Raw genomic sequence first — 24,664 nt, 5'->3', positions numbered from 1 at the left:
CATACAGTGTGATATTGGTTTCAGGAGTAGAATTTACTGATTCATCACTTACATATAACACCTAGTGTTCATCACAAGTGCCCTCCTTAATTACCATCACCCATTTAGCTCATCCCCTACCCACCTCCCTTCCAGCAGCCCTCAGTTTGTTTCCTATAGTTAAGAGTCTTGGAACAAAATATACTTTAAAATAAAGACTGTAACAAGAGGCAAAGAATAATATCATATAATAATAAAGGGGACAATCCAACAAGAAGATATAACAACTGCAAATATTTATGAACCCCACATGGGAACACCCAATACCAAAAACTGTTCATGACAAACATAAAGGAACTAATTAATAACAATGCAATAATAGTAGGGGACTTTAATTTTTTAATTTAAATTCAATTAGCCAACATACGTACATCATTAGTTTCAGATGTAATAGTAGGGGACTTTAACACCCCACTTACACTGATCATCCAAACAGAAAATCAACATGGGGAGAGTGGCTTGGAATGACACACTGGACCAGATGGATTTAATGGATATATTCAGAACACTCCATCCTAAAACAGCAGAATATACATTCTTTTCAAGTGCACATGGGACAATCTCCAGAATAGGCCACCTATTAGGCCAAAAAACAAGTCTCAACAAATTCAAAAAGATTGATGTCATTCCAGGGATGGCTGGGTGGCTCAATAGGTTAAGCTGCTCCCTTCAGCTCAGGTCATGATCCCAGGGTCCTGGAATTGAGTCCTGTATCAGGCTCCTTGCTCTGCAGGGAGCCTGCTTCTCTCTCTGCCTTTGCCTGCCACTCTGCCTGCTCACTCACTCACTCACTCTCTCTGACAAATAAATAAATAAATAAATAAATCTTAAAAAAAAAAAGATTGAAGTCATTCCATACATCATTTCCAACCACACCAATATAAAACCAGAAATAAACCACCAGAAAAAAACCGGAAAGAGACCAATACATGGAGTTAGATAAGATGCTACTAAACAATGAATGGGTCAATCAAGAAATCAAAAATTACATGGAAATACGTGAAAATGAAAATACAATGACCCAAAATCTTTGGGATGCAGCAAAAGCAGATTTAAGAGGGAGTCTCACAGCAATACAGGTCAACCTCAAGAAGCAAAAAGCTCTCAAACTACCTAACCTTAAACCTCAAAGATCTAGAAAAAGAACATTACACAAAACCCCAAACCAGCAGAAGGAAGGAAATACTAAGACTAGAGCAAAAATAAATGAAACAGAAACTAAAAATCAAAGGAACAGGTCAGTGAGACCAAAAGCTGGTTCTTTAAAAAGATCAAGAAAATTGATAAACCTCTACTCAGACCCAGAGAGAAAGAAAGAGAGGACTCAAATAAACAAAATCAGAAATGAAAGAGGAGAAATAACTGATATTACAGAAATACAAAGGATTATAAGAGAATATGATGAAAAATTATATGCTAACAAATTGGACAACCTAGAAGGAATGGATACATTCCTAGATGTGTATAATATCCCAACACTGAATCAGGAAGTAATAGAAAATTTGAACAGACATTACCAGCAATGAAATTCAATCAGCAATCAAAAAACCCCCAACAAGCAGAAGCCCAGGACCAGACTGCTTCACAGGTGAATTCTATCAAATATTTAAAGAAGAAGATACCTATTGTTTTTGGACTATTCCAAGAAAAAGGAAAAAAAAAAAAAAGGAAAGCTTCCAAATTCATCCTATGAGACCAGAATCACCCTGATACCAAAATCAGATAAAGACACCACAAAAAAGAATTACAGGCCAACATCTCTGATGAACATAGATGCAAAAATCCTCAACAAGCTACTAGCAAACTGAATCCAACAATACATTTAAAACATCATTCACCACAATCAAGTGGAATTTATTCACAGGATGAGAGTTTGGTTCAATATTCTCAAATCAATCAACATGATACGTCTCATCATTAAAAGGAAGGATAAAAATGAAATGATCATTTTGATAGATGTAGAAAAAGCATGTGACAAAGTACATCAATTCATGATTAAAAAAAAAAACCACTGTAGGGGGTGCCTGCCTGGTAGAGCATGTGACTCTTGATCTTGGACTCCAGAACACAAGTCCTCCTTTGGAAAGTAGAGCTTACTTAACAACAAAACAAAGAAAACAAACAAACAAACAAACAAAAGTCTCAATAAAATAGATTTAGAGGAGGCATACCTCAACATAATAAAGGCTATCGATGAAAAACCTATAGTAAACATCATACTCAATGGGGGAAATCTGCAAGCTTTCTCCTAAGGCTAGGAACAAGATAAGGATGTTCACTCTCACCATTTTTATTCACTTTCTTCAACACAGTACTGGAAGTCTTAGCCAAGGCAGTCAGACAAAAAAAAAAAAAAAAAAAAAGCATTCAAATTGGTAAGGAAGAAGTAAACCTTTCACTACATTTACAACTCATTTACAGATGACACGATACTACATACAGAAAACACTAAAGATTCTGCCAAAGAACTACTAGCACTGATAAATGAATTCAGTAAAGCTGCAGGACACAAAATCATTGTTCAGAAATCTGTTGTATTTCCACACACTAATAATGAAGCAGCAGAAGTTGAAATTAAGAAAACAATCCCCTTTGCAATTCCACCAAAAATAATAAAAAACCTAGAAAAAAACTTAACCGAAGAAGTGAAAGACTTGTATTCTGAATGCTATAAAACAGTGAAAGAATTGAAGATGACACAAAGAAGTGGAAAGAAATCCCATGCTTATGGATTGGAAGAACAGATATTGTTAAGATGTCTATACTGCCCAAAGCAATCTACACTTTAATACAATCCCTATCAAAACACCAACAGTGTTTCTCACAGAACTCGAGCAAATAATCCTAAAATTCATATGGAACCACAAAAGACCCTGAATAGCCAAAGCAATCTTGAAAAAGAAAAACAAAACTGGAGCTATTATCCAGACTTCAAGTTTTGAAACAGTACAGAATATTACAGTGCTGGCACAAAGATAGACACATTGATCAATAGAACAGAAGAGAAAACCCAGAAATAAACCCCAATTATATGGTCAATTAATCTTCGGCAAAGGAGGAAAGAATATGTAGTGGGAAAAAGATACTCTCTTCAACAAATGCTATTGGGAAAACCAGGCAGCTATATGCCAAAGTATAAAGCTGGACCACTTTCTTATACCATACACAAAAATGAAGTCAAAATAGATTAAAGACCTAAATGTGAGACCTGAAACCATAAAAATCTTAGAGGAAAACATAGGCAGTAATTTCTCTGACATTAACTTTAAAAACATTTTTCTAGATATGTCTCCTGAGGCAAGGAAAACAAAAGCAAAAATAAGCTATTGGGACTACATCAAAATAAAAAGCTTCTTTCTGCACAGCAAAGAAAACAATCAACAAAACAAAAAGGCAGCCTACTCAATGGGAGAATATATTTACAAATGACATATCTGTTAAAGTGTTAGTATCCAAAATACATAGAAAATTGATACAACTCAACACACACACACAAAACAAATAATCCAATTCAAAAATGGGCAGAAGACATGAAAAGACATTTCTCCAAAGAAGACATACAGATGGCCAATATAGACAAGAAAAGATGCTCAGCATCACTCATTATCAGGAAAATGCAAATCAAAACCACTGTGAAATATCACCTGACACCTGTCAGAATGGCTGGAATGAAAAACACAAGAAACAACAAGTGTGGGCAATAATGTGGAGAAAAGGAACCCTAGTGCACTGTTTGTGGGAGCGCAAACTGGTGCAGCCACTATGGAAAACAGTATGACAATTCTTCAGAAAGTTAAAAATAGAACCAAACCATGATCCAGTAATCACACTAGTAAGTATTTATCCAAAAAATACAAAAACACTAATTTAAAGGAATACATGCACTCTTTGTTTATTGCAGTATTATTTACAATAGCCAAATTATGGAAGCAACCCAAATGTCCAACAGTAGATGCATGGATAAGTAAGATGTGGTGTACATATATACAATGGAATATTATTCAGCCATAAAAAACAATGAAATCTTCTATTTGCTACAACATAGATGGATCTAGACAGTATAATGTTAAGTGAAATCAGTGAGTCAGAGAAAAACAAATACCATATGATTTCATTTATATGTGGAATTTAAGAAACAAAACAAACAAGCAAAGGATAGAGAGAGAGAAACCAAGAAACTGACTCTAACTATAGAGAACAAACTGATGGTTGCCAGAGGGGAGATGGGTGAAGCAGGTGAAGGTGCTTAAGAATACACTAATCCTGGGGGCGCCTGGATGGCTCAGTGAGTTAAAGCCTCTGCTTTCGGCTCAGGTCATGATCCCGGGGTCCTGGGATCGAGCCCCACATCGGGCTCAGTTGGAAGCCTGCTTCTCTCTCCCCCATTCCCCCTGCCTGTATTCCCTCTCTCACTGTGTCTCTATCAAATAAATAAATAAAATCTTAAAAAAAAATTCTTAAGAATACACTAATCCTGATGCACTGAGTAATGCATGAACTGTTGAATCACTATGCTGTACTCCTGAAACTAAGATAACACTGTATGTTAACTATACTGGAATTAAAATTAAAAAAAACTTAAAAAAAAAAAAAAGAAATAGTCACTCCCATCCACATGACAAGGGAAAAAAGCCGAGCTGAAAATCAGCAATTCTTAGATCCATCAGAGAACTGAGGACACAGGGTAAACAGCTTGCCTCAAAATTGGAGACAGATAAACAGATATAAAGAATCACAACTTACTGGAGCAGAAATTAGGAAAACCAGTGCTAGGGTAGGGAAAGCTAATCTGTCACTGAGGAATTACTGGAAGCTCAATGTGGACAAATCTGAGGGTTAAAAACTTAAGAAGGAACCAGGCAATGGGGAAAGGGCACACATTTTTGTGTGTTACCTCCAGGAGGCCTACCATGTTTCCACAGTGAAAATATGACAAAATGCCCTGGTGTTTCTGGCTGGAGGAGGGGACATGTAGCTGTTCTGAAAGAAGTCATGAACAAACATTCTCTTCTTAATGAAGCCTGACCTGCAGAGAAACTATTTTATGAGAGCCTAATCAACTAGGGTTTTACAAAAGCCTACCTACCCGGGGGGAAAGGGAAATACCCAAATATCCTCTAGCCTTCCTGTCTTACCTAGAGGGGAAGGGGCAAACCCGTGAAGTTTGTGTGACGGTCATAGCCCAGAGGCACAAGCTCAATAAAGACTGAGACCTAATCATAGGACTATAGAATTGTTCTCGCCCAGGACCTCACATGAAGAGGGCTCCAATAAAACAGTGGACTATAGTGGAAAGAACTACACACCTCAGACCTTATTTAAGAAGTCTTTGGGGGGGCACTTGGGTAGCTCAGTCGGTTAAGCACCTGCCTTCGGCTCAGGTCATGATTTCAGGGTACTGGGATCGAGCCCCATATTGGGTTTCCCTGCTCAGCAGGGAGTCTGCTTCTCCCTTTCCCTATGCCCCTCCTCCTTGTCCATGTTCTCTCTCTCTCTCTCTCTCTCAAATAAATAAATAAAATATATATATATATTAAAAAAAGAAGTCTCTCAAACAAAACAAAACAAAACCGCTCAGGTGGTGGAGTGTTTGACTCCTGATTTCAGCTCAGGTCTTGATCACAGGGTCATGACTTCATGCCCTGCATTGGGCTCTACAGTGGGTATAGAGCCTACTTTAAAGAAAATAAAAAAGAAGAAGAGGAAGTCTCTCAAGTCCTTGATTTCAAACTATATTACAAACCTATGGTATCAAAACACTATGGTATTAGCATAAAAGCAGACATATACCATCAATGGAATAGAATAAAGATATATATATATATATATAAAAGAGTGCAGAAATAGACCCAAGCATATATGGTCAATTAATTTATGACAAAAGAGGTAAGAATATACAATGGGAAAAGGACAGTCTCATCAATAAATGGTACTGGGAAAACTGGACATCCACATGCAAAAGAATGAAACTGAACCACTATCTTACACCATATACAAAAATTGACTCAAAATGGATTAAACACTTGAATTTAAGTCCAGAAACCATAGAACTCCTAGAAGAAGACTTAGGCAGAATGCTCCTTGACATCACTCTTGGGATATTTTCTGGATCTGACTCTAAGGGCAATGGCAACAATAGCAAAAAAACCCAAATGGTACTGCATTGAACTAAAAAGCTTCTGCACAGTAAAGAAAACCATCAACAAAATAGAAAGGTAGTCTACTCAATGGGAGAAGATAATTACAAAGGAAATATCTGATAAGCAGTTAATATCCAAAATATATATATACAATGAAATACTACTCAACCATATCTGATAAGCAGTTAATATCCAAAATATATATATAAACATATATATAAAATATATATAATTATTTTATATATTTTATATGTATATATATATATGTATATATATATATACATACACAATGAAATACTACTTAGCCATAGAAACACAGCCACATGTTTGTGACGACATGGATGGACCTGGAGGGTATTACACCAAGTGAAATAAGTCAGAAAGAGAAAGACAAATACCACAGATTTTATTTAAATATGGGATCTAAAAAAGCAAAACAAACTAATATACAAAACAAAACTCAGAGAATAGATTGATTGGTAGTTGCAGGGGACAGGCAAGGTAGGATGAAAGGGATCAAGAGGTATAAAATTCCCATTATACAATAGATAAGTCATGGGGATGTAATATACAGCATGATGACTATAATCAGTAATATTGTACTGTAAATTTGAAAACTACAAAGAAAGCAAATCTTAAAATATTTCTTGTCACAAAAAAAATGTTCTAAATTTGTATGGTGACAGATATTAACTAGATTTATTATGGTGACTGTTTTGCAATGTACACAAATGTGGAATCACTATGTTGTATACCTGAAACTAATATAATGTCATATGTCAATTATACATACATATATACATACATACACACATATATACATATCTAAAACTACTGATTCTGTCAGGAACCCAAATACAATAGGGGAGACACAAGGACATTAGAGAAAATTTAGTCTCTGATACCTATAGTTACAGCCAACAGTAAACACAGCCTAACCCCTAGCTAGATAAACAGGCATCAGTACTAAACTCAGATATGGCAGGGATATTAGAATAATGATACCAGGATTTAAATTAATTATATTAATATACTAAAGGTGCTAATGGAAAAAGTATACAACATGTAAGAACAGATGGGAAATTAGATGGTAACTACACATCTAGTGGTCAGCATTTTGTAATGGATATACAGTTGATCCTTGAACAACATAAGTTGAACTGCACAGTTCCACTTACATGCAGACTTTTCTACAGTACTGTAAATTTATTTTATTTTATGATTTTATTTTTTTTTTAAAGATTTTAGTTATTTATTTGAGAGAAAGGGAGTAAGTGTGACAGAGAGAGCACAAGCCAAGAGGGAGAGGTGGAGGGAGAAGCAGACTCTCTGCTGAGCAGGGAGCCTGATATGGGGCTCAATCCCAGGATACTGGGACCATGACCTGAGCCAAAGGCAGATGCTTAACCAACTGGGCCACTCAGGTGCCCATTTTCTTTATGATTTTATTAATAGCATTTTCTCTTCTCTAGCTTTATTGTCAGAATACAGTACATAGGGGCGCCTGGGTGGCTCAGTGGGTTAAGCCGCTGCCTTCGGCTCAGGTCATGATCTCGGGGTCCTGGGATCAAGTCCCGCATCGGGCTCTCTGCTCAGCAGGGAGCCTGCTTCTCTCTCTCTCTCTCTCTCTCTCTCTGCCTGCCTCCCTGTCTACTTGTGATCTCTCTGTCAAATAAATAAATAAATAAATCTTTAAAAAAAAAAAAAAAGAATACAGTACATAATACATATAAAATTTAAAATGTGTTAACTGTTTATGTTATTGTTAAGGCTTTTGGTCAACAGTAGGCGATTAGCAGCTAAGTTTTGGAGGAGTCAAAAGTTATTTGTGGATTTTTGACTGTGCAGGGTGTTAGCACCCCCAATCCCCATGTTATTCAAAGGTCAACTGTAATTGTCAAATCACTGTGTATACACCTAAATCTAATATGTCATCGATAATTCAACTTAAAAAAAAATCTAATGGGTAACTAATCAGAGAGATGGAAACCCTAAGAAAAAATCAAGAGGCAATACTAATTAATATTGAAAATACTGTAAAGGGGGGCGCCTGGGTGGCTCAGTGGATTAAGCCTCTACCTTCGGCTCAGGTCATGATCCCAGGGTCCTGGGATCCAGCCCCGCATCGGGCTCTCTGCTCAGCAGGAGCCTGCTTCCTCCCTCTCTCTCTGCCTGCCTCTCTGCTACTTGTGATCTCTCTCTCTCTGTCAAATAAATAAATAAAATATTTAAAAAGAAAATACTGTAAAGGAAATGAAGAATGTTTTTAATGCGTTCATCAGTGGACTGGACATGGCTGAAGAATCTGTGAGTTTAAGAAATGTCTGACATCTCTGCCATATCTGAGTCTGGTTATGATGCTTGCTCTTTCTGCTGTTTCATGTTGGTTTTTGTCTTTCAGTATGCCTTGTAATTATTGGTTGAAAGCCAGACATGATATGCTTAGTAAAAGAAAAAAAACTGAAGAAAATAGGTATGTAGTGGGAGATTCTACATTTGACCAGTTAGGGGTTAGGCTGTGTTTCGCAAAAGACTTACTAAATCAGAAACTATAGAATGAGGTCCAGCAATTAGTGTTTTTAACAAACCCTCCCACTGGTTCTCATGGATGCAAAATTTGAAAACTACTTCTGTACCATCATAATTACTAAGACCATGGTAAACTTGGGGGAAGTATAGGTAGAATGGCATGCACTGGCTTTTATAATAGCTTTAGCATTTGAGAAAGATAAGGACAACTCTAAGAACTGTAGAGTTGGTTGGTTGGTCCTACTTATTATTAATGTGTTACAGGAAGGAAATGACAAGCTCATGTTAGCCAGCTATCTACTCAAGGCATAGCACGAAACCTAGAAACCACCCATAGCAGCCTTTAAAGAGACTTTCAAAACCAAGGTTCCTTTGAGAAATGTTTCATTCTAAGACTGAGACAGAGAAAATACAAAGTGAGACTGAAGCATTATGATACCAGAAAGTAAAGAAATGCTCAAAAAAAAAAAAAAAAGAATAGGGGCATATCAAAGGGACATGGAAGATAAAGCTTAATTCCCTCCCTTCCCTTTGAGGATGGCTTAGACTCAGAACCTGCTTCCTTGGAGTAGGGAAAGGGAAAACATTAACTATAAAATGGAAATGCTGAACAGTTACCATCACCAGAAATCATGTGACTATCTTGTACCCCCTACAATGATGTGATGAGGACACCTTTCCAAACCCCGTAACACCCATCAAAGCATGAAAAAGTCATCAGACAAATCTAGATTTGGGGACAGTCTATAGGATATCTGATCAAGGCTATCAAGGTCATGAAAAACAAGACTAAGAAATTGCTACAAATCAGAGGAGACTAGGGAGACATGACAACTAAATGAAATGTACTACCTTGGTATGCAGAAAAGAGTTAACAGAAATGCCTGGGTGGCTTAGTCAGTTGGGCATCTGCCTTCAGCTCCAGTCATGACCCTGGGGTCCTGGGATCGAGTTCTGCATCAGACTCTTTGCCCAGTGTGGAGCCTACTTCTCCCTTTGCTCCTACCCCAATCATGCCTGCTCTCTTTCTCACACAAAAATAAATAAAATCTTTAAAAAAATAAAAAGTTAACAAAGCAGTCTTGAGATTGCTGTCCTTAGAAAGGCCTGTTTGCCTGGCTGGCCCTTGACTGGTGTCTGGGAACTTAGATTTTGGGAGAGTTCCCACAATTCCCTTATAAGAATGGTTCATGGTGCCTAAACTGTTCATACAAACAATACAGTTCAGTAAAAAAACACTTTTTTGCTTTTCCTCTGAGAGTCTAGAAATTTGGGTGCTTGTTAGCTAGAAGGTACCTGTGTGACTAGCTCTTAATAGAAATCCTAGGCACTGAATCTGCAGTGAGCTTACTGGCAGACAACAGTTCTAGTTATCACAACTTGTTCCTAAAGAAATTAAACATGTCCTGTGTGACTTCACTGAGACAGGACTCTTGGAAGCTTGTAATTCTGGACTTTACCCCAGATTTTGCTGATTTTGTTTTGTATCCTTTCACTGTAATAAATCATAGTCATGAGGATGACTATATGCTGATTCCTGAGTCCTGGCAAATCATTAAACTTGGGGGTGGTCTTAGAGAACCTTGACACAGCTGGATTGGATCCCTGGGAAAAAAGAGGACGTAATGTAAACATTGGTAAAATCCAAATAAAGTTTAGAGTTTAGTTAATGGCAATGAGTCAATATTGGTTTTTTTAGCTTTGCAAATATTTCATGGAACTATAAGATCTTAACAATGGGAGAAACAGAGTGAAAGGCAAGTGAGAACTCTCTGCACTATCTTTGTAACTTCTCTGTAAATCTAAAATTATTCCAAAATAAAAAAAAATTTTAAAACTCAAACAAAATACTTTAGAAATTAATAAAAAAAAAGACTAAACCATTCATGTACCATTCATCAGAAAGAGAAAGAGAGATTATCTAAACTAAAACACAAAGGAAAAAATAAAAAAGTGAGAGAGAATGCAAGAGCTTTATTTACTGTAGCCACAGAGACAGATTATAGTTTAAACAAAAAGAAATCAAACTCAGGTCCTGACTGTGAGAGTAGTGAAATTAGAAGTTTGAATTCATAACCCACAGCATGTTTCCTAAATTAAAGTCAGGGCCGGGAAGGGAGACTCATGAGACCTTGAGATCTAGGATGGAGATATCATGGTGGAAACTCTTGAGAACATTGAGCTGATAGATTTACCTCAATCCTCTGGACAAGGTACACTTGCCCTTGCTGTAGGATAGTGACCTCCCTTTGAAAACCATGCAGAAGTCTCACTGGAGAAAAATGCCTTCCAAGAGGCTAGATTCCCTTAAGATTTGCCACAACTATCTCCAGTGTTTCTAAGCCAATAACTAGGGTCAACTTCCATCATGGCCTTACTGGGGAAGCACTGTCCCTGTTTTGGAATATAAAAGATTATTCACCAAACACATACTGGCAGAATTGGAAGAACATACGTGGCTGGGGATGGATCTTGGTCTGTGTTTAGGGAATGTGCTCTGAGATAAGGATATTGTAGATCTGTTGAGTGTAAATCCAAAATAACCAAGAACTGAACTGAACTGAACTTGATAAGATTATTTTCTGTTATCAGGGAGCCCCTGTTATAGGGGCCCAAAAGATGTTTATCACAGAAAAATATAAAAGCTGTATTTCTTCACATGGCAGAATTTGTGAGCTGCCATTGACGTATCTTTTAATTCTTCAATAACTTCATCAGGGGAAGTTGCAATGAACAATCTCTGTATCCTCTTGTTTCTAACAGAATCTGGCTCTTAGGGACTATTAAGAAATTTGCTAATTGGACAAACTCACCAAGAGGCTGAGTACACACGGAGAAAAGTAAATACTTAGATTCTTGAGTATGCTTGGCATTCAAGGTGAGAAATGTCTTTAAAATGTGAATACTTGAGGCACCTGGGTGGCTCAGTGGGTTAAAGCCTCTGCCTTCGGCTCAGGTCATGATCCCAGGGTCCTGGGATGGAGCCCCACATTGGCTCTCTGCTCAGTGGGGAGCCTGCTCCCCACCCCCACTCTCTCTGCCTGCCTCTCTGCCTACTTGTGATTTCTGTCTGTCAAATAAATAAAATAAAATCTTTAAAATGGGAATACCTTCCAAAGGCTAATCCTCAGCCTTTTGTTCTTAGTATGCACTCTTCTACTATATTCCTTTTAATGGCTTTCAAGCGCTGCAATAACCTGCTGAACTGTTCTGAGATTCTGCTACTTCAAAACATGTGCCCACTGATGTCAGATTACTATCCAGCTACTTTTTTTTTTTTTTTAACTATGTTACTCTGCTACTCAAAATCTTTAAATGAGTATTTAGGGCCTTATATACTGAAATTAAAATATTTTTGCTTCTTGAAAGCTCTTCCCAATCTGTTTCCTCTTTATTTAGTCCTGTTTTCCATTCCAACTGTAAGTCTTAATCCTAGGAAGTCTCCAAACGTAACTTTTGGAAAACCATTTCCCTTCACCTGCAAATCTTTCTCATTTGTGGACCAGCTTCATAGAACATGCAATCACCTTTCTGAACTATTTTATGTGTAAGGGTTCTGTGGTTGCAAATGCTTTTATTTGACCCATTGTTGAAATGTGGAAATAATTCTTAACATTTAAAAATTGTTGAAACACTGTAAGTTCTCGTAGGGCCCAGACTTCCGCAAATGACTCACGTTCACTAGCAGCTGCCATCTTTGGATGTGTGTTGTCCAGCTGGACAGTCGTAACTACACGGGGAAAGTATTTACTGAGCACCTACCACTTGCCAGACACTCCTTGGGATGCTGGAGATAAAGCAGTGAACAAAACTGGTCACGGAGTTTCTATGCGAACGAGGAGACAGGAAACAGGACAGTTAAGTTTAGGAAGCGGTAACTGCTATAGATAAAGCAAGCAGGGGGCGGGGTTAAGAGGGGTAGGGAAGTCTGTGGTTGGGAAGTGCACCTGCACTTCCTATTCACGGAAATAACTGGCTGGGTCCTACGGAAACTTCATTTGTGTCTCCTATCAGGATCGTTATACACGGTCTTGCTCATGCTACACTGGCCCTAAAGGACTGTCAGGGACTTGAAGGTAGGAAGTGTGTGCCTCACTCGTCTTTGGAACCCCAGAGTCGAGCAGTGTTTTCAGGGCGAAAACATGACGGAGAGCGAACAGTTAGGAAATCCCCACAGAGCTATAGGTACTTCGACCACTGCTTTCCAGGGTGGTTATTCCAGCAGGGGTCAGAAGCCGAGACTCCATCCGTTCCCGGGGCAACGGGACTGTGACGCAACGCAGCCACTGGTCCGCCCTCGAGGGATTAGGCTGCGAGTTTAGGAACGAATTAAGTGAGCGAGAATTAGATCCTCTGAACGCGGAACACCCCGCACGACCGCGCCCCTTCAGTGCCGCCGCCCGCACGGTGGCTTCCGGGCTTTTAGGGTCTCCCAGTTCTAGGAACGACAACTTCCGGCCCCGAAGGTCCCCTGCTCCGTGGCTTGCCGGGGTCCTAGCGAAGGAAAGGTGGCCGCGGCGGCCGCCTGACCCCTCACGGAACACGGCGACAAGGGCTGCTGCCTTTTCCCGGGAGGCGGCGGCGACAGGAGGGCTGAGAGGATCCGCACGCCGGCGGAGCTCGTCCGGGGAAGAGAATTAGGTCGGAACGCGGCGTGAAGTGCGGACCCGGAGTGGCCCGTCAGGCGGGAGCCGGGCAGGTGCTGGGGCGGAAGTGCGAAGACGCGGTCGGAGCGGAGCCGTCTAGGAAGCGCCGGCCGCGGGTCACCCAAGCTGGAACGGCGGCCGCGCTACAGCCAGACCGCAGCGATTAGGGCTCGGGGACGGCAAGATGCCTCTGTTCACCGCTAACCCCTTCGAGCAGGACGTGGGTAAGTGCTGGGCACGGGCTCGGACCGCCGCCGCTGTTTGTTGTGCTAGAAAGTGGGCGGCGGCGACTCCGGGGACTGGAAAGCCGAGCTAAGGGAGAGAAGGGGGCGGCGCCGCTGCCTCGCCGCCCGGAGTTTTCGGGGGGATTCCTTGACGCGTCGCTAGCGGCCTGGGGAGTGCCTCTTGCACACCTGAGGTTGGAATCCCGGAAAGAAGATTCTTCTCCTCGCCGAGCGTAGGAATAGGGAAGAGCCTGTGGCTCGCCGGGGACTGGACCAAGTAAGCAATCGCGGAGTTGATGATACAAACTTCCTGCTCCGTCTACAGTTGGTTCATCAGCCCCCCGCCCCGCCAACTTGTAGATGATGCAGCGGTGGAAAGACCCTCCTGTCTGAGGCAGCCCAACACGAGAGACCCCGACTTGCCTCCATTCGATAGGAAAACCCTCTTTCACCTCGCTCCTCTACAAACGCGTCCAAGCTCGGTTAGCACAGATTCAGGATTTACTCACAATGGTTTGAAGTGTGACTCTGTATCCCTGGATGGCGCAAGTGCTCCGAGATGTTCTGTCTTAGGGCATGAAAAAGCTCTAGGATCTCAAAACAGTTTAGAACTGCTGTTTTATTTGTTGGAGTTGTAAGAGCGATGATGTTTTGAGTGACCGTGGAATGAGAGAAAAGATGTTAGGGTATGCGAACTTACTTTGGGCACTAGAAGGACAGTAAAATAAACTGGCCTTCCCCTCAGTGATTCCTAAAGTCCCTGCATGGCGTAGTGGATCCCAGTTTAATATTACGGGAGGAAAGGAGGCACTACTGTTCAAACAGAAAACACTGCCGTGTATGGATTATTTCATTGGCAATGCCACCAGTCACAGCTGTAGTGGGTCAAGATGTCTACAAAGGCATTCCTAAGTTGTTGATGGTATACGACTTGTCAAATGGAAGCAAGCCAAAGCCTAGGAAGTAAGGATCTCCAACAGGTTCCTGTTTTTTCTTGGAGTCAGATCGTACAAACCCTGAAGGGTATGTTAGCAATGTGAGCTCTTCAAGTATTTTATTTGATTTCTTCAAATCTGGATTTTTGTTCAGTAAAATTCCTTTGAAGCTGTGTCAAGCAAAAAAATAAAACATATCGGGGCAGCTGGGTGGCTCAGTGGGTTAAAGCCCCTGCCTTTGGCTCAGGTCATGATCTCAGCGTCCTGGGATAGAGTCCCGCATCAGGCTCTCTGCTCAGCCAGGAGCCTGCTCCCCCAGCTGCCCACCCCGCCCACCCCGCCCCTGCCTGCCTCTCTGCTTGCTTGTGATTTCTCTCTGTCAAATAAATAAATAAAATCTTAAAAAAAAATAATAAAACACATCCACATATCTCCCACCATCCTCCCCTACCTCCACATCTTAAAGTGGTTGTATAGGGTTCTTGAGGTGGAGCTTGGTTGGGGCAGCCATTCTGAGAGATTTCAAGAGAAGGTGAAATACGAGGGACAGAGCTACAGTAAGAAGACTGAGAAGATAATATTAAAAAGGAAGATGTCATTTTCTTATATTTTATGCCAGTTTTTCCAGTGTCATTACATTGCTTCCCAGGTCACGACTTGGCTTTTCTCTCCCCAACTCTAGCTCAGTTGTGACTTGCACATCTTTTTTCTCCCTACTCAAGCCAGACAACCTTTTTTGTGGGGGGGAGGGGGTGGTATTTTCTGCCTTTGTGCCATTTTCTATTACCGATATCCTTTTTCTTTTTTCAACAACCTTAGTATTGCCTTCCTTATACTAACTTGTGCCCCACAAAGCTGAGCTCAAATTCTACCTCTATAAAACACTTAATGACACAGTGGATTGAAGTGTGAAGTTTTATCTTGAAAGGAGACTTCTTAAAAAAGAAAAGATTTATTTGAGTTTGTGAGAGCGGTGGGGGAGGGGCAGAGGGGGAGGAGAGAGAGAGAACCCGAAGCAGTCTCCACACCCAGTGTGGAGCCCAGCTTAGGGGCTCAGTCTCACTACCTGAGATCATGACCTGAGCTGAAATCAAGAGTTGAATGCTTAACCAACTGAGCTACCCAGGTGTACCGAAAGACATTTTCTTTTTTAAGATTGTATTTATTTATTTGACAGACCAAGATCACAAGTAGGCAGAGAGGCAGGCAGAGAGAGAGGGGGATGCAGGTTCCCTGCTGAGCAGAGAGCTGGACGTGGGGCTCCATCCCAGGACCCTGGGATCATGACCTGAGCCAAAAGCAGAGGCTTTAACCCACTGAGCCACCCAGGCTCCCCTCTTAAGACAATTCTTGAACACAGTGAGGTTGCTGTAAATTTTGCAAAAAATTAGTTAAATTTTTTGTTATGGATGAGAGTGATCACTTTAATAGTTAATTTCTTTCTGTATTTTGTTTATAACCTTAAATCTTCACATTCTTAACTAAAATTTTAATTGATGTATTTTATTTTATTTTATTTTATTTTTTTAAAGATTTTATTCATTTATTTGACAGAGAGAGATCACAAGTAGGCAGAGAGGCAGGAAGAGAGAGAGAAAGGGAAGCAGGCTCCCCGCTGAGCAGAGAGCCCGATGCAGGACTCAATCCCAGGACCCTGAGATCATGACCTGAGCCGAAGGCAGCGGCCCAACCCACTGAGCCACCAAGGCACCCTAACTGATGTATTTTAACATAAAGTACAGGATATGATATAAAGTCCTTTTCCTATTAGCCAACTCTGTCAAGCCTAACATTGCCACACTTTTTTTTTTTCTTTTTTAAGAAAACATTCAAGATAGGTAGAAATTCTTTGGAACATTTAGCAGCTATTCTTTTCCTGTTTTATTCCTAATCCTATTCTTTCTCCTCCTTTCTCAGTGTTAAACACTCTCCAAAAAGATAAAACTGTATTTTATAATAAAATTAACACATACACAAATACACTATATATATTGTTTTGCATGTTTTTAAATTTCATAAAAAATAGTGTCATTCTTTGTCATTTGTATCTTGTCATTCAGCATTTTAGTGAATTATTTCTGTTATTTGTAGCTCTAGTTCATTAATTTTAACAGTTGTGGTGTGGTATTCCACTGTATGAATATACCACATTATTTGTTAATTCTCCTACCGATGGACATGAAGTTTTTTTTCCAGGTTTTTGCCTTAGACAACAGTGTGTGAAAGTTCTTACCCAGGTTTTCTTGTTTACATGAGTGAGAGATTCCCTAGGAGTTATATCTTGAAGTAAAATTCCTTACTTAAAGGATAGATAGTGCAAACTTGCAAATTATTAGTGCAGAATTGCCTTTCCAGGTGCTTGTGGGAGATTTTACTCCCACCAGCAGTGGCAGTAAAGTTCTTTCTTGTTCATCATCCTTATGAACACTGGGTGTCATTTTTTTTTTTTTTAAAGATTTTATTTATTTATTTGACAGACAGAGATCACAGATAGGCAGAGAGAGAGGCAGAGAGAGAGGAGGAAGCAGTCTCCCCACTGAGCAGAGAGGCCGATGTGGGGCTCGATCCCAGGACCCTAGGACCATGACCTGAGCTGAAGGCAGAGGCTTTAAACCACTGAGCCACCCAGGCGCCCTGGGTGTCATATTTTTAAATCTATGCCAAGTTGATGAGTGTGAAATAGGGCAGTTTTCATTTCAGCTTCATTGCTAGTCAAGTTGAGCATCTTTTTACTTATTTCTTGGTTATTTTGTTTTCTTTTTCTATAAGTTACCTGCTTGTTACTTCTACTTATAACTCTGTTGGATTATTTTGTCTTCCTGAATTTTAGAGTTCCTTGTACATTCTCTACTAATCTGTTGGTTGTGTGAATTGCAGATATGTATCTCAGTTTATTGTTTTTTATTAAGAAATTTAAGATTTTAAAAAAATTTTTTTTAAAGATTTTATTTATTTGCTAGAGTGAGACAGTGAGAGAGGGAACAGGGGGAGAGGGAGAGGGAGAAGCAGGCTTCCCACTGAGCAGGGAGCCAACGCCGAGATCATCCCAGGATCCTGGGATCATGACCTGAGCTGAAGGCAGACGTTTAGCCGACTGAGCCACCCAGGCGCCCCCCAAAATTTAAGATTTTTAAAAAAGATATCATTTATTCATTTGAGAGAGAGAGAGCGCGGGAGTGTGCAATACACAGGCTCATGCAGGGGTGCTGGAGGGGAGGCACAGAGGGAGAGGAAGAAGCTGACTCCCTGCTGAGCAAGTGGCGCTCAGTTCCAGGACTGAGAGACTATGACCTGAGCTGAAGACAGACGCTTGAACAAGTAAGCCACCCGGGCGTCCCATCAAGATTTAAGTTTTAATTCATTGATACTGTCTTTCTTGATTTCATTTTTCTCATTTCAAGAAAGCCTTCTCTACCCTGAAGTTATAAGGATCTTGTCATATTTTTTCTGAAATATTTTTCATTTTGATTTTCACAGTTAGGTCTTTAATCCACCTGGACTTGATCTTTGTGCAAGGTCTGAGGAGGAATTTGATTAGATAATCAGCTGTAGTAGACAATAATTTATTGTCTAATCACTACCTACTGAATTGTCTGTCCTTTCCGATGATTTTGGGACACTTTCATACAGTACATTCCTTATATGAAGCCTGTGTCTGTGCTTTCGGTCCTTCTACACTGTTCTCTGTCTAGTCTGCCAACAATACCACATTTAAATGTCAGTGGCCTTGGACAAGTTCCCCTGTTTTGTTTTCCTTCATTTTCATAGTCTTAGCTGTTTTTAGACTTTGTTCTTTCATACAGGTTTATGGATCAGAGTGGTATAATCATAAAAGGGAATCTCTTTTAGCATTTAATATAAAGGCATTGTAATTTATATTTTTGTTTCCTGTGAACTGATGATGTTGATAATTAAAAGTAGATGTTTTTATTCCTTTTAATAATAATTAGTTCTAAGCTTACTTAGATTATAGTTTGAAAATAAGGCAAGAGGGCAAGAGGATTATTTTTCTACAAGTAAATATGCAAGATAATACTGTAGCTGTGTTCTTGGGTGGATGTGTCTCTATGCTGCTTTTTTTTTGTTTAAAAGAAAGAACCTTAAAGGTGTTCTGAGTGTTAAAAGAGTAGACCTTGGGGATCCCTGGGTGGCTCAGTTGGTTGGACGACTGCCTTCGGCTCAGGTCATGATCCGGGAGTCCTGGGATCGAGTCCCACATCGGGCTCCCAGCTCCATGGGAAATCTGCTTCTCCCTCTGACCTTCTCCTCGCTCATGCTCTCTCTCACTGTCTCTCTCTCAAATAAATAAATAAAATCTTTAAAAAAAAAAAAAAAGAGTAGACCTTATTTATAGTATGTAGTATAGAACATCAAACTCCAGTGACTTGACAACTTATAATTCTAACCATCATTTTTTTCTTTCCTTGGTTACCTTGCCTCCCCAGATCTAACCACCTCTTTCTCCCCTCCTTTTGGCTTTTCACTTTGTCTTTTACAAAGTTTTTTTTTTGTTTGTTTCTATTTTTGTTTTTTTTTTTTTATTTGAGAGAGAGCATGAGAGGCGAGAAGGTCAGAGGGAGAAGCAGACTCCCTGTGGAGCTGGGAGCCTGATGCGGGACTCGATCCCAGGTCTCTGGGATCACGACCTGAGCTGAAGGCAGTTGCTTAACCGAATGAGCCACGCAGGCACCGCCTTTTTTTTTTTTATTTTGTTTATTCCTTTGAGAGGGCACAAGTTGGGGGGAGGGAGTAAAGGGAGGGGATAAGCAAGCGGACTCCCCACTGAGCAGCCGCAGGGCTCAATCTTAGGACCTCAAGATCATGACCTAAGCCAAAGTCAGATGCTCAACTGACTGAGCCACCCAGGTGCCCTGTCTTTCACAAAGTTTCTAAAAATATTTTTGCTCATAGTCTGCCTTCCTGTATCGGTTATATGTCAAGCAGCAACATTTGTCAAACCCACTTGGTGAGAATATTGTTTCTAGAAACCTGAGACATTTTGGTATTGCTCATCCTTTTCCCTTATACTTTCCTTTTTTTTTTTTTTAAAGATTTTATTTATTTATTTGACAGAGAGAAATCACAAGTAGGCAGAGAGGCAGGCAGAGAGAGAGAGAGAGGAGGAAGCAGGCTCCCTGCTGAGCAGAGAGCCCGATGCGGGACTCGATCCCAGGACCCTGAGATCATGACCTGAGCCGAAGGCAGCGGCTTAACCACTGAGCCACCCAGGCGCCCCTATACTTTCCTTTTTAGGACTGAAGTTCACATTAGTTTATTGGCATCTTCAAGTCTTCTTTTGGAGTAAAATCTTGCTCCCATCTTTTAGACTACCCTTAACATTGTTATTTTTTAATTTTTTCAGTCAGTTAACATATAGTGCAATATTGGTTTCAGGAGTAGAATTCAGTGATTGATGATTTACATACCACACCCATTGCACATCCCAACAAGTGCCTCCTTAATACCCATCACCCGTCTTGCCTGAATCCTACCCACCTCCCTCCGTCAGCCTTCTGTTCTCTGTTAAGAGTCCCTTATAGTTTGTGTCCCTTTTTTTTCCCCTTTTCCCCCTTTCCATATATTCATCTGTTTTTGTTTCTTAAATTCCGCATATGAGTGAAATCATATGGTATTTGTCTTTCTAACACTTTTTAATGGACTTATAACTGCTAATGTCTGAAGAATAAGCACCTCTCCTATGACACTCTGTGGAACACTTAATATTTCTTTACCATTGAAACTTGTTTGTGACAGCTATCACTGTTGCATTCAAAGATTTTCCTTAGAGTTCTCTAGTTAAAGAATGTTGAAAACTGGAAATCCCATGAAGTATTTACAGTTCCTTTTTTTTTTTTTTAAAGATTTTATTTATCAGGCAGAAACAGCAAGAGAGGGAACACAAGCAGGGGGAGTGGGAGAGGGAGAAGCAGGCTCCCCGGTGAGCAGGGAGCCGATCCCAAGATCCTGGAATCATGACCTGAGCCCAAGGCAGATGCTTAACAACTGAGCCACCCAGGTGCCCCGAAGTATTTACAGTTCTGACTCTTTTAATGCAACAACAGAAGTTGTATTTAATAGGTCTTTTATAAAAACATGAAGGGAAATGACAAAGAATTAAGAATTATTATGTACTGGTGCGCCTGGGTGCCTCAGTGGGTTAAAGCCTCTACCTTTGGCTTGGGTCATGATCCCAGGGTCCTGGCAACGGGCTCTCTGCTCAGCAGGCAGCCTGCTTCCTCCTCTCTCACTCTCTGCCTGCCTCTCTGCCTAAAATTTGGCAGACTCTTTGGTCAGTAAATATTCTTTCATGAAGCATTTGTTTATTTTCACATGAAACATGAGAATTGTAGAGGCTCAGGATTTAGGTTATGTGAACTAAAAGGGATTTTTTTTATTGTTATCTGAAGCAGATTCTTTTGCTTTTATGTGCCATGGGATGAAGTATCCTAACATTCTCTTCTAAAAGCTCTGCCTAAATCTAGCACTGCAGGTTTTGATTTTCCTAGTAGTGCTATGCCCTTGAGGGTTGAAGGGAAAGTTTTTTTTTTTCTTATGTTGTTGACTTACTTGGCTCTGTTACTCCACTTGATAGTGAATAAATCTTTGTATTTAGTTTAGGGATTGAACCCAAGAAGGTCAGTGTGACATACATCAGACAACGCCCTCTGAAAATCAGTGTTCTGAAGTGTCCGACCCATCTACTTATTTTTAGCTCATATTGCTTCAATTTCATGTCAGGAATTTGTCAATACCTAGTGCTGTACTTTTAAGATTTTAGTTATTCTAGTGTTATCTCATTGTAGTTTTAATATGTATTTATCTGATGACTGTTGATGTTGGACACCTTTAAGTAAAGTTATTTGGGGGGCACCTGGCTGGCTTAGTCAGCAGTGGAACACACAACTCTTGATCTTGGGGTTTTGAGTTCAAGCCCCATGGTGGGTGTGGAGTTTGCTTACTTAAAATCGGTCAGTCAGTCAATCAATCATAAGCAAACGAATAACCTCTTTTTTGAAGTATCTAGTTTTAAGTGTTTCATCCATGTTTCTTTTCACTTAATTTTCACAACTCCTCTTTTAAGCATGGCAGCCATTTTAATCTCTCATAATCTGAGTCAAGGTGAACTATGTAGAGACCTTGGGCTATATAGAATTATAGAAGTATAGAAGGCGGGTCTTCAGTGCTTAATGGGCGGTATGTGTACCTCACAGATCCATACAGAGTGTGCATGGTGATTTCCTCAGTTTGCAGAGGTCATGTGATTGCCTGTCCAGTCTAATTGCTTTTGATTTTCCATCTTCGACATTTTAGCTACTTTGGAGATTTCATTTTTCCTTTTCTCCAGCTATCTTGCACATGAAGCTTCCTGATAGGTCTGTTACAATAAAAATTATGCTTACTACATTTTTGCTTCTTCCCTATTCCCCAATGTAAGAGTGTGGAAATGAGCATGCCCATTTTGTGGAGTTGGGAGGGAGTTGGTGAGGCGTGGGTTTAGAGAGAGCATGTTGGGAGTATCAGCCAGGAAAAAAGTGAACTTGCAGAAATACAAAGGCTGCTTGTATACCTTTTGCCTTTTTAATAGGTGGTTTACATTATTGCAAAGCAGTAAAAGATGATATTGATGTGGTTTTCCCCCTCCTTCCTAACTGTCCTACATGCCCCCCCAAATTCTAATAATGATGTGTGAAATCAAAAGAGGGTCAGTCACTCTTCTGTATTCTACCAGATCAAGAAGCTCTTAAATAGATTATATTTTTAGATGATGTGGAGGTAGATTAGATGATCATTTATTTATTTATTTATTTGACACAGAGAGAGAGAGAGAGAGAGAGATCACAAGTAGGTAGAGCAGCAGGCAGAGAGAGAGGGGGAAGCAGGCTCCCTGTTAAGCAGAGAGCCTGATGTGGGGCTAGATCCCAGGACCCTGAGACCATGACCTGAGCTGAAGGCAGAGGCTTAACCCACTGAGCCACCCAGGTGCCCCGATCCTTTTTTTTTTAGATAGGACTTGAATTTACATTTGTCCTATTCAGTATGTGTAAAATATTCGTACATAGGGAAACTGAAAACTAACTTGTTGTGAAGAGTTACTTAAGCAGTTTTGAACAAAAATTGCACTCAAGCAGCAGTTTGTTTAATACTCAAACTAGGGAGGAAACCCTGAATCAGATGTTCCACATTGAAGTCCCTGTTTAACTACTTATTAGTTGTATGTCCTTATGCTAGTTACTTTCTGTGTCTGTTTCCTCATCTCTAAAATGGAGAATTCTTACTTCAGTTGATTGAAGTGTAAGTGGTTTAGCATATGTAAAATGTTTGAAGCTATTACTTACTGTTGTTCTTAATTAAATTATTACCTACCATTCAGTACTCAGAGCTGTAAGTTGATTTTCATTTTAGAAGATAATGAACAGTATGAAAAAAAAGATAATGAACAGTGTATTTTAAGGTAGAATTTACATTACTGCTTTCCCCAGAGTAAACTGAAGATTTGCATCGATGAAATATACCCAAACAAACCAAAGCATTAAATGAGGAGGGAGGAGTAAATGAGAAAATGTACATTAAACCCAGATATTCTAGAATGCTAGAAGTTTGGTTGTTATTAAGTCATAGAAAGAGGTGAAATATTATCTATCGGGTTGAATTTTTTAATATAAATATTTTAGTCAAATTTACACAAAAGTGTGGTTTAGAAACTTAATAACAAGTATATATCATTATTTTTATTTATTTATTTATAAAAGAGTTTATTTATTTATTTGACAGACAGAGGTCACAAATAGGCAGAGAGAGAGAGGAAGGGAAGCAGGCTCCCTGCTGAGCAGAGAGCCCGATCCCAGGACCCTGGGATCATGACCCAAGCCGAAGGTAGAGGCTTTAACCCACTGAGGTACCCAGGCGCACCAGTATATATCATTATTTTAATCATTAAACACGTATGACTTATTTATAAACTAGAAAAATTTGGCTCACCTACATTTTCAATAATTATTTAGTTCATAATGAATTGGTCCAAAGAAAGAACATTTTTATATCTTTAGTAAAAGCTGTCAGCTGTGGTTTCTTGTTAGATACCAAAAATGAATTCTATTTACTTACTTTCCATTTTCTAGTTTATTTCTGCTATTGAAAAAAATTTTTTTTCTGGTTTTCTCCTCTACTCCTACTATAATTTAAGGTATAAAAATAATTGGTGTTTTTCTTACTAATATATAAAAGACAATTTTTCCTTTAAGATCTAAGCATAGCTTTAGTCATATCTCAAGATATTGATATGTTGGGACACCTGGGTGGCTCATTTAGTTAAGCGTCTCCCTTTGGCTCAGGTCATGATCTCGGGGTGCTGGGATTGAATCCCACATGGGGCTTCTTGTTCAGTGGGGAGCCTGTTTCTCCCTCTGTCTGCTGCTTTCCCTGCTTGGGTGTACATGTGTGCTCTCTTTCTCTCTTACAAATAAATAAATGAAATCTTTAAAAAAAAAAATTGAAAAGGTACTTATATGTTGTATACTAATTACAACAAATTTGTATATTGCCCTCTGTTATAATCTTAATTATTTATATGTCCCGACTGTGAATTTCCGTTTGGTTGAGTATTATACTTGGTCTAATTAAAAACAAAACATTGTATGTATGTATTTTTTTAGAGATTTTTTTTTTTAATTTATTTGACAGAGAGAGAGAGAGAGAGAGAGATCACAAGTAGGCAGAGAAGCAGGCAGAGAGAGGCGGGGAAGCAGGCTCCCCACTGAGCAGAAAGCCTGATGCGGGGCTCAATCCCAGGACTCTGACACCATGACTTGAGCTGAAGGCAGAGGCTTAACCCTCTGAGCCACCCAGGCACCCCAAAAACATTGTATTTAGAGAATATACTGTGTATATTGTCCTGGATTATTTCCAGGTTTTGATAGTTCCATGCACATTTGAGGAAAGGTTTAAACTCTGCTTTAAAGTCTTCTCTTTGTATAGTTCCAATTTATGTGAATTTAGTTATCATGTTTTAGTTAAGTAACACCAAACCCCCAATAAAGAAGTCTTACAATACTCTGAGCATAGAACCCAGCCAAGCATACCTGGATTTTAACTATAGGACTATGAGGTAATAATGGATGGTGTTTTAAAACTACTAATTTGTGGGTGCCTGG

The 24,664-nt window shown here is 39.7% G+C and overlaps 1 protein-coding gene across 4 annotated transcripts in view; it reads left to right on the top strand.

Moving 5' to 3' along the window:
• Window positions 1–12,426: 12,426 nt before the first annotated feature.
• The window catches only part of STAM2 (signal transducing adaptor molecule 2), a 51,730-nt gene continuing 39,492 nt past the window's right edge, over window positions 12,427–24,664 (top strand). For 2 of the 4 annotated variants that reach the window (XM_032355575.1, XM_032355574.1), the window contains exon 1: window positions 12,441–13,578. In XM_032355575.1, the coding sequence (XP_032211466.1) occupies window positions 13,539–13,578 (40 nt within the window). In that variant the 5' untranslated portion in view covers window positions 12,441–13,538. Of the gene's footprint in view, window positions 13,579–24,664 lie in introns of all 4 variants that reach the window. The other 2 variants (XR_004288683.1, XM_032355572.1) reach the window with 2 other exon arrangements.

Source organism: Mustela erminea, chromosome 8 (assembly GCF_009829155.1).
Source record: "Mustela erminea isolate mMusErm1 chromosome 8, mMusErm1.Pri, whole genome shotgun sequence".
Lineage (NCBI taxonomy): Eukaryota > Metazoa > Chordata > Mammalia > Carnivora > Mustelidae > Mustela > Mustela erminea.
This window is presented reverse-complemented; position numbering and strand designations above follow the sequence as displayed.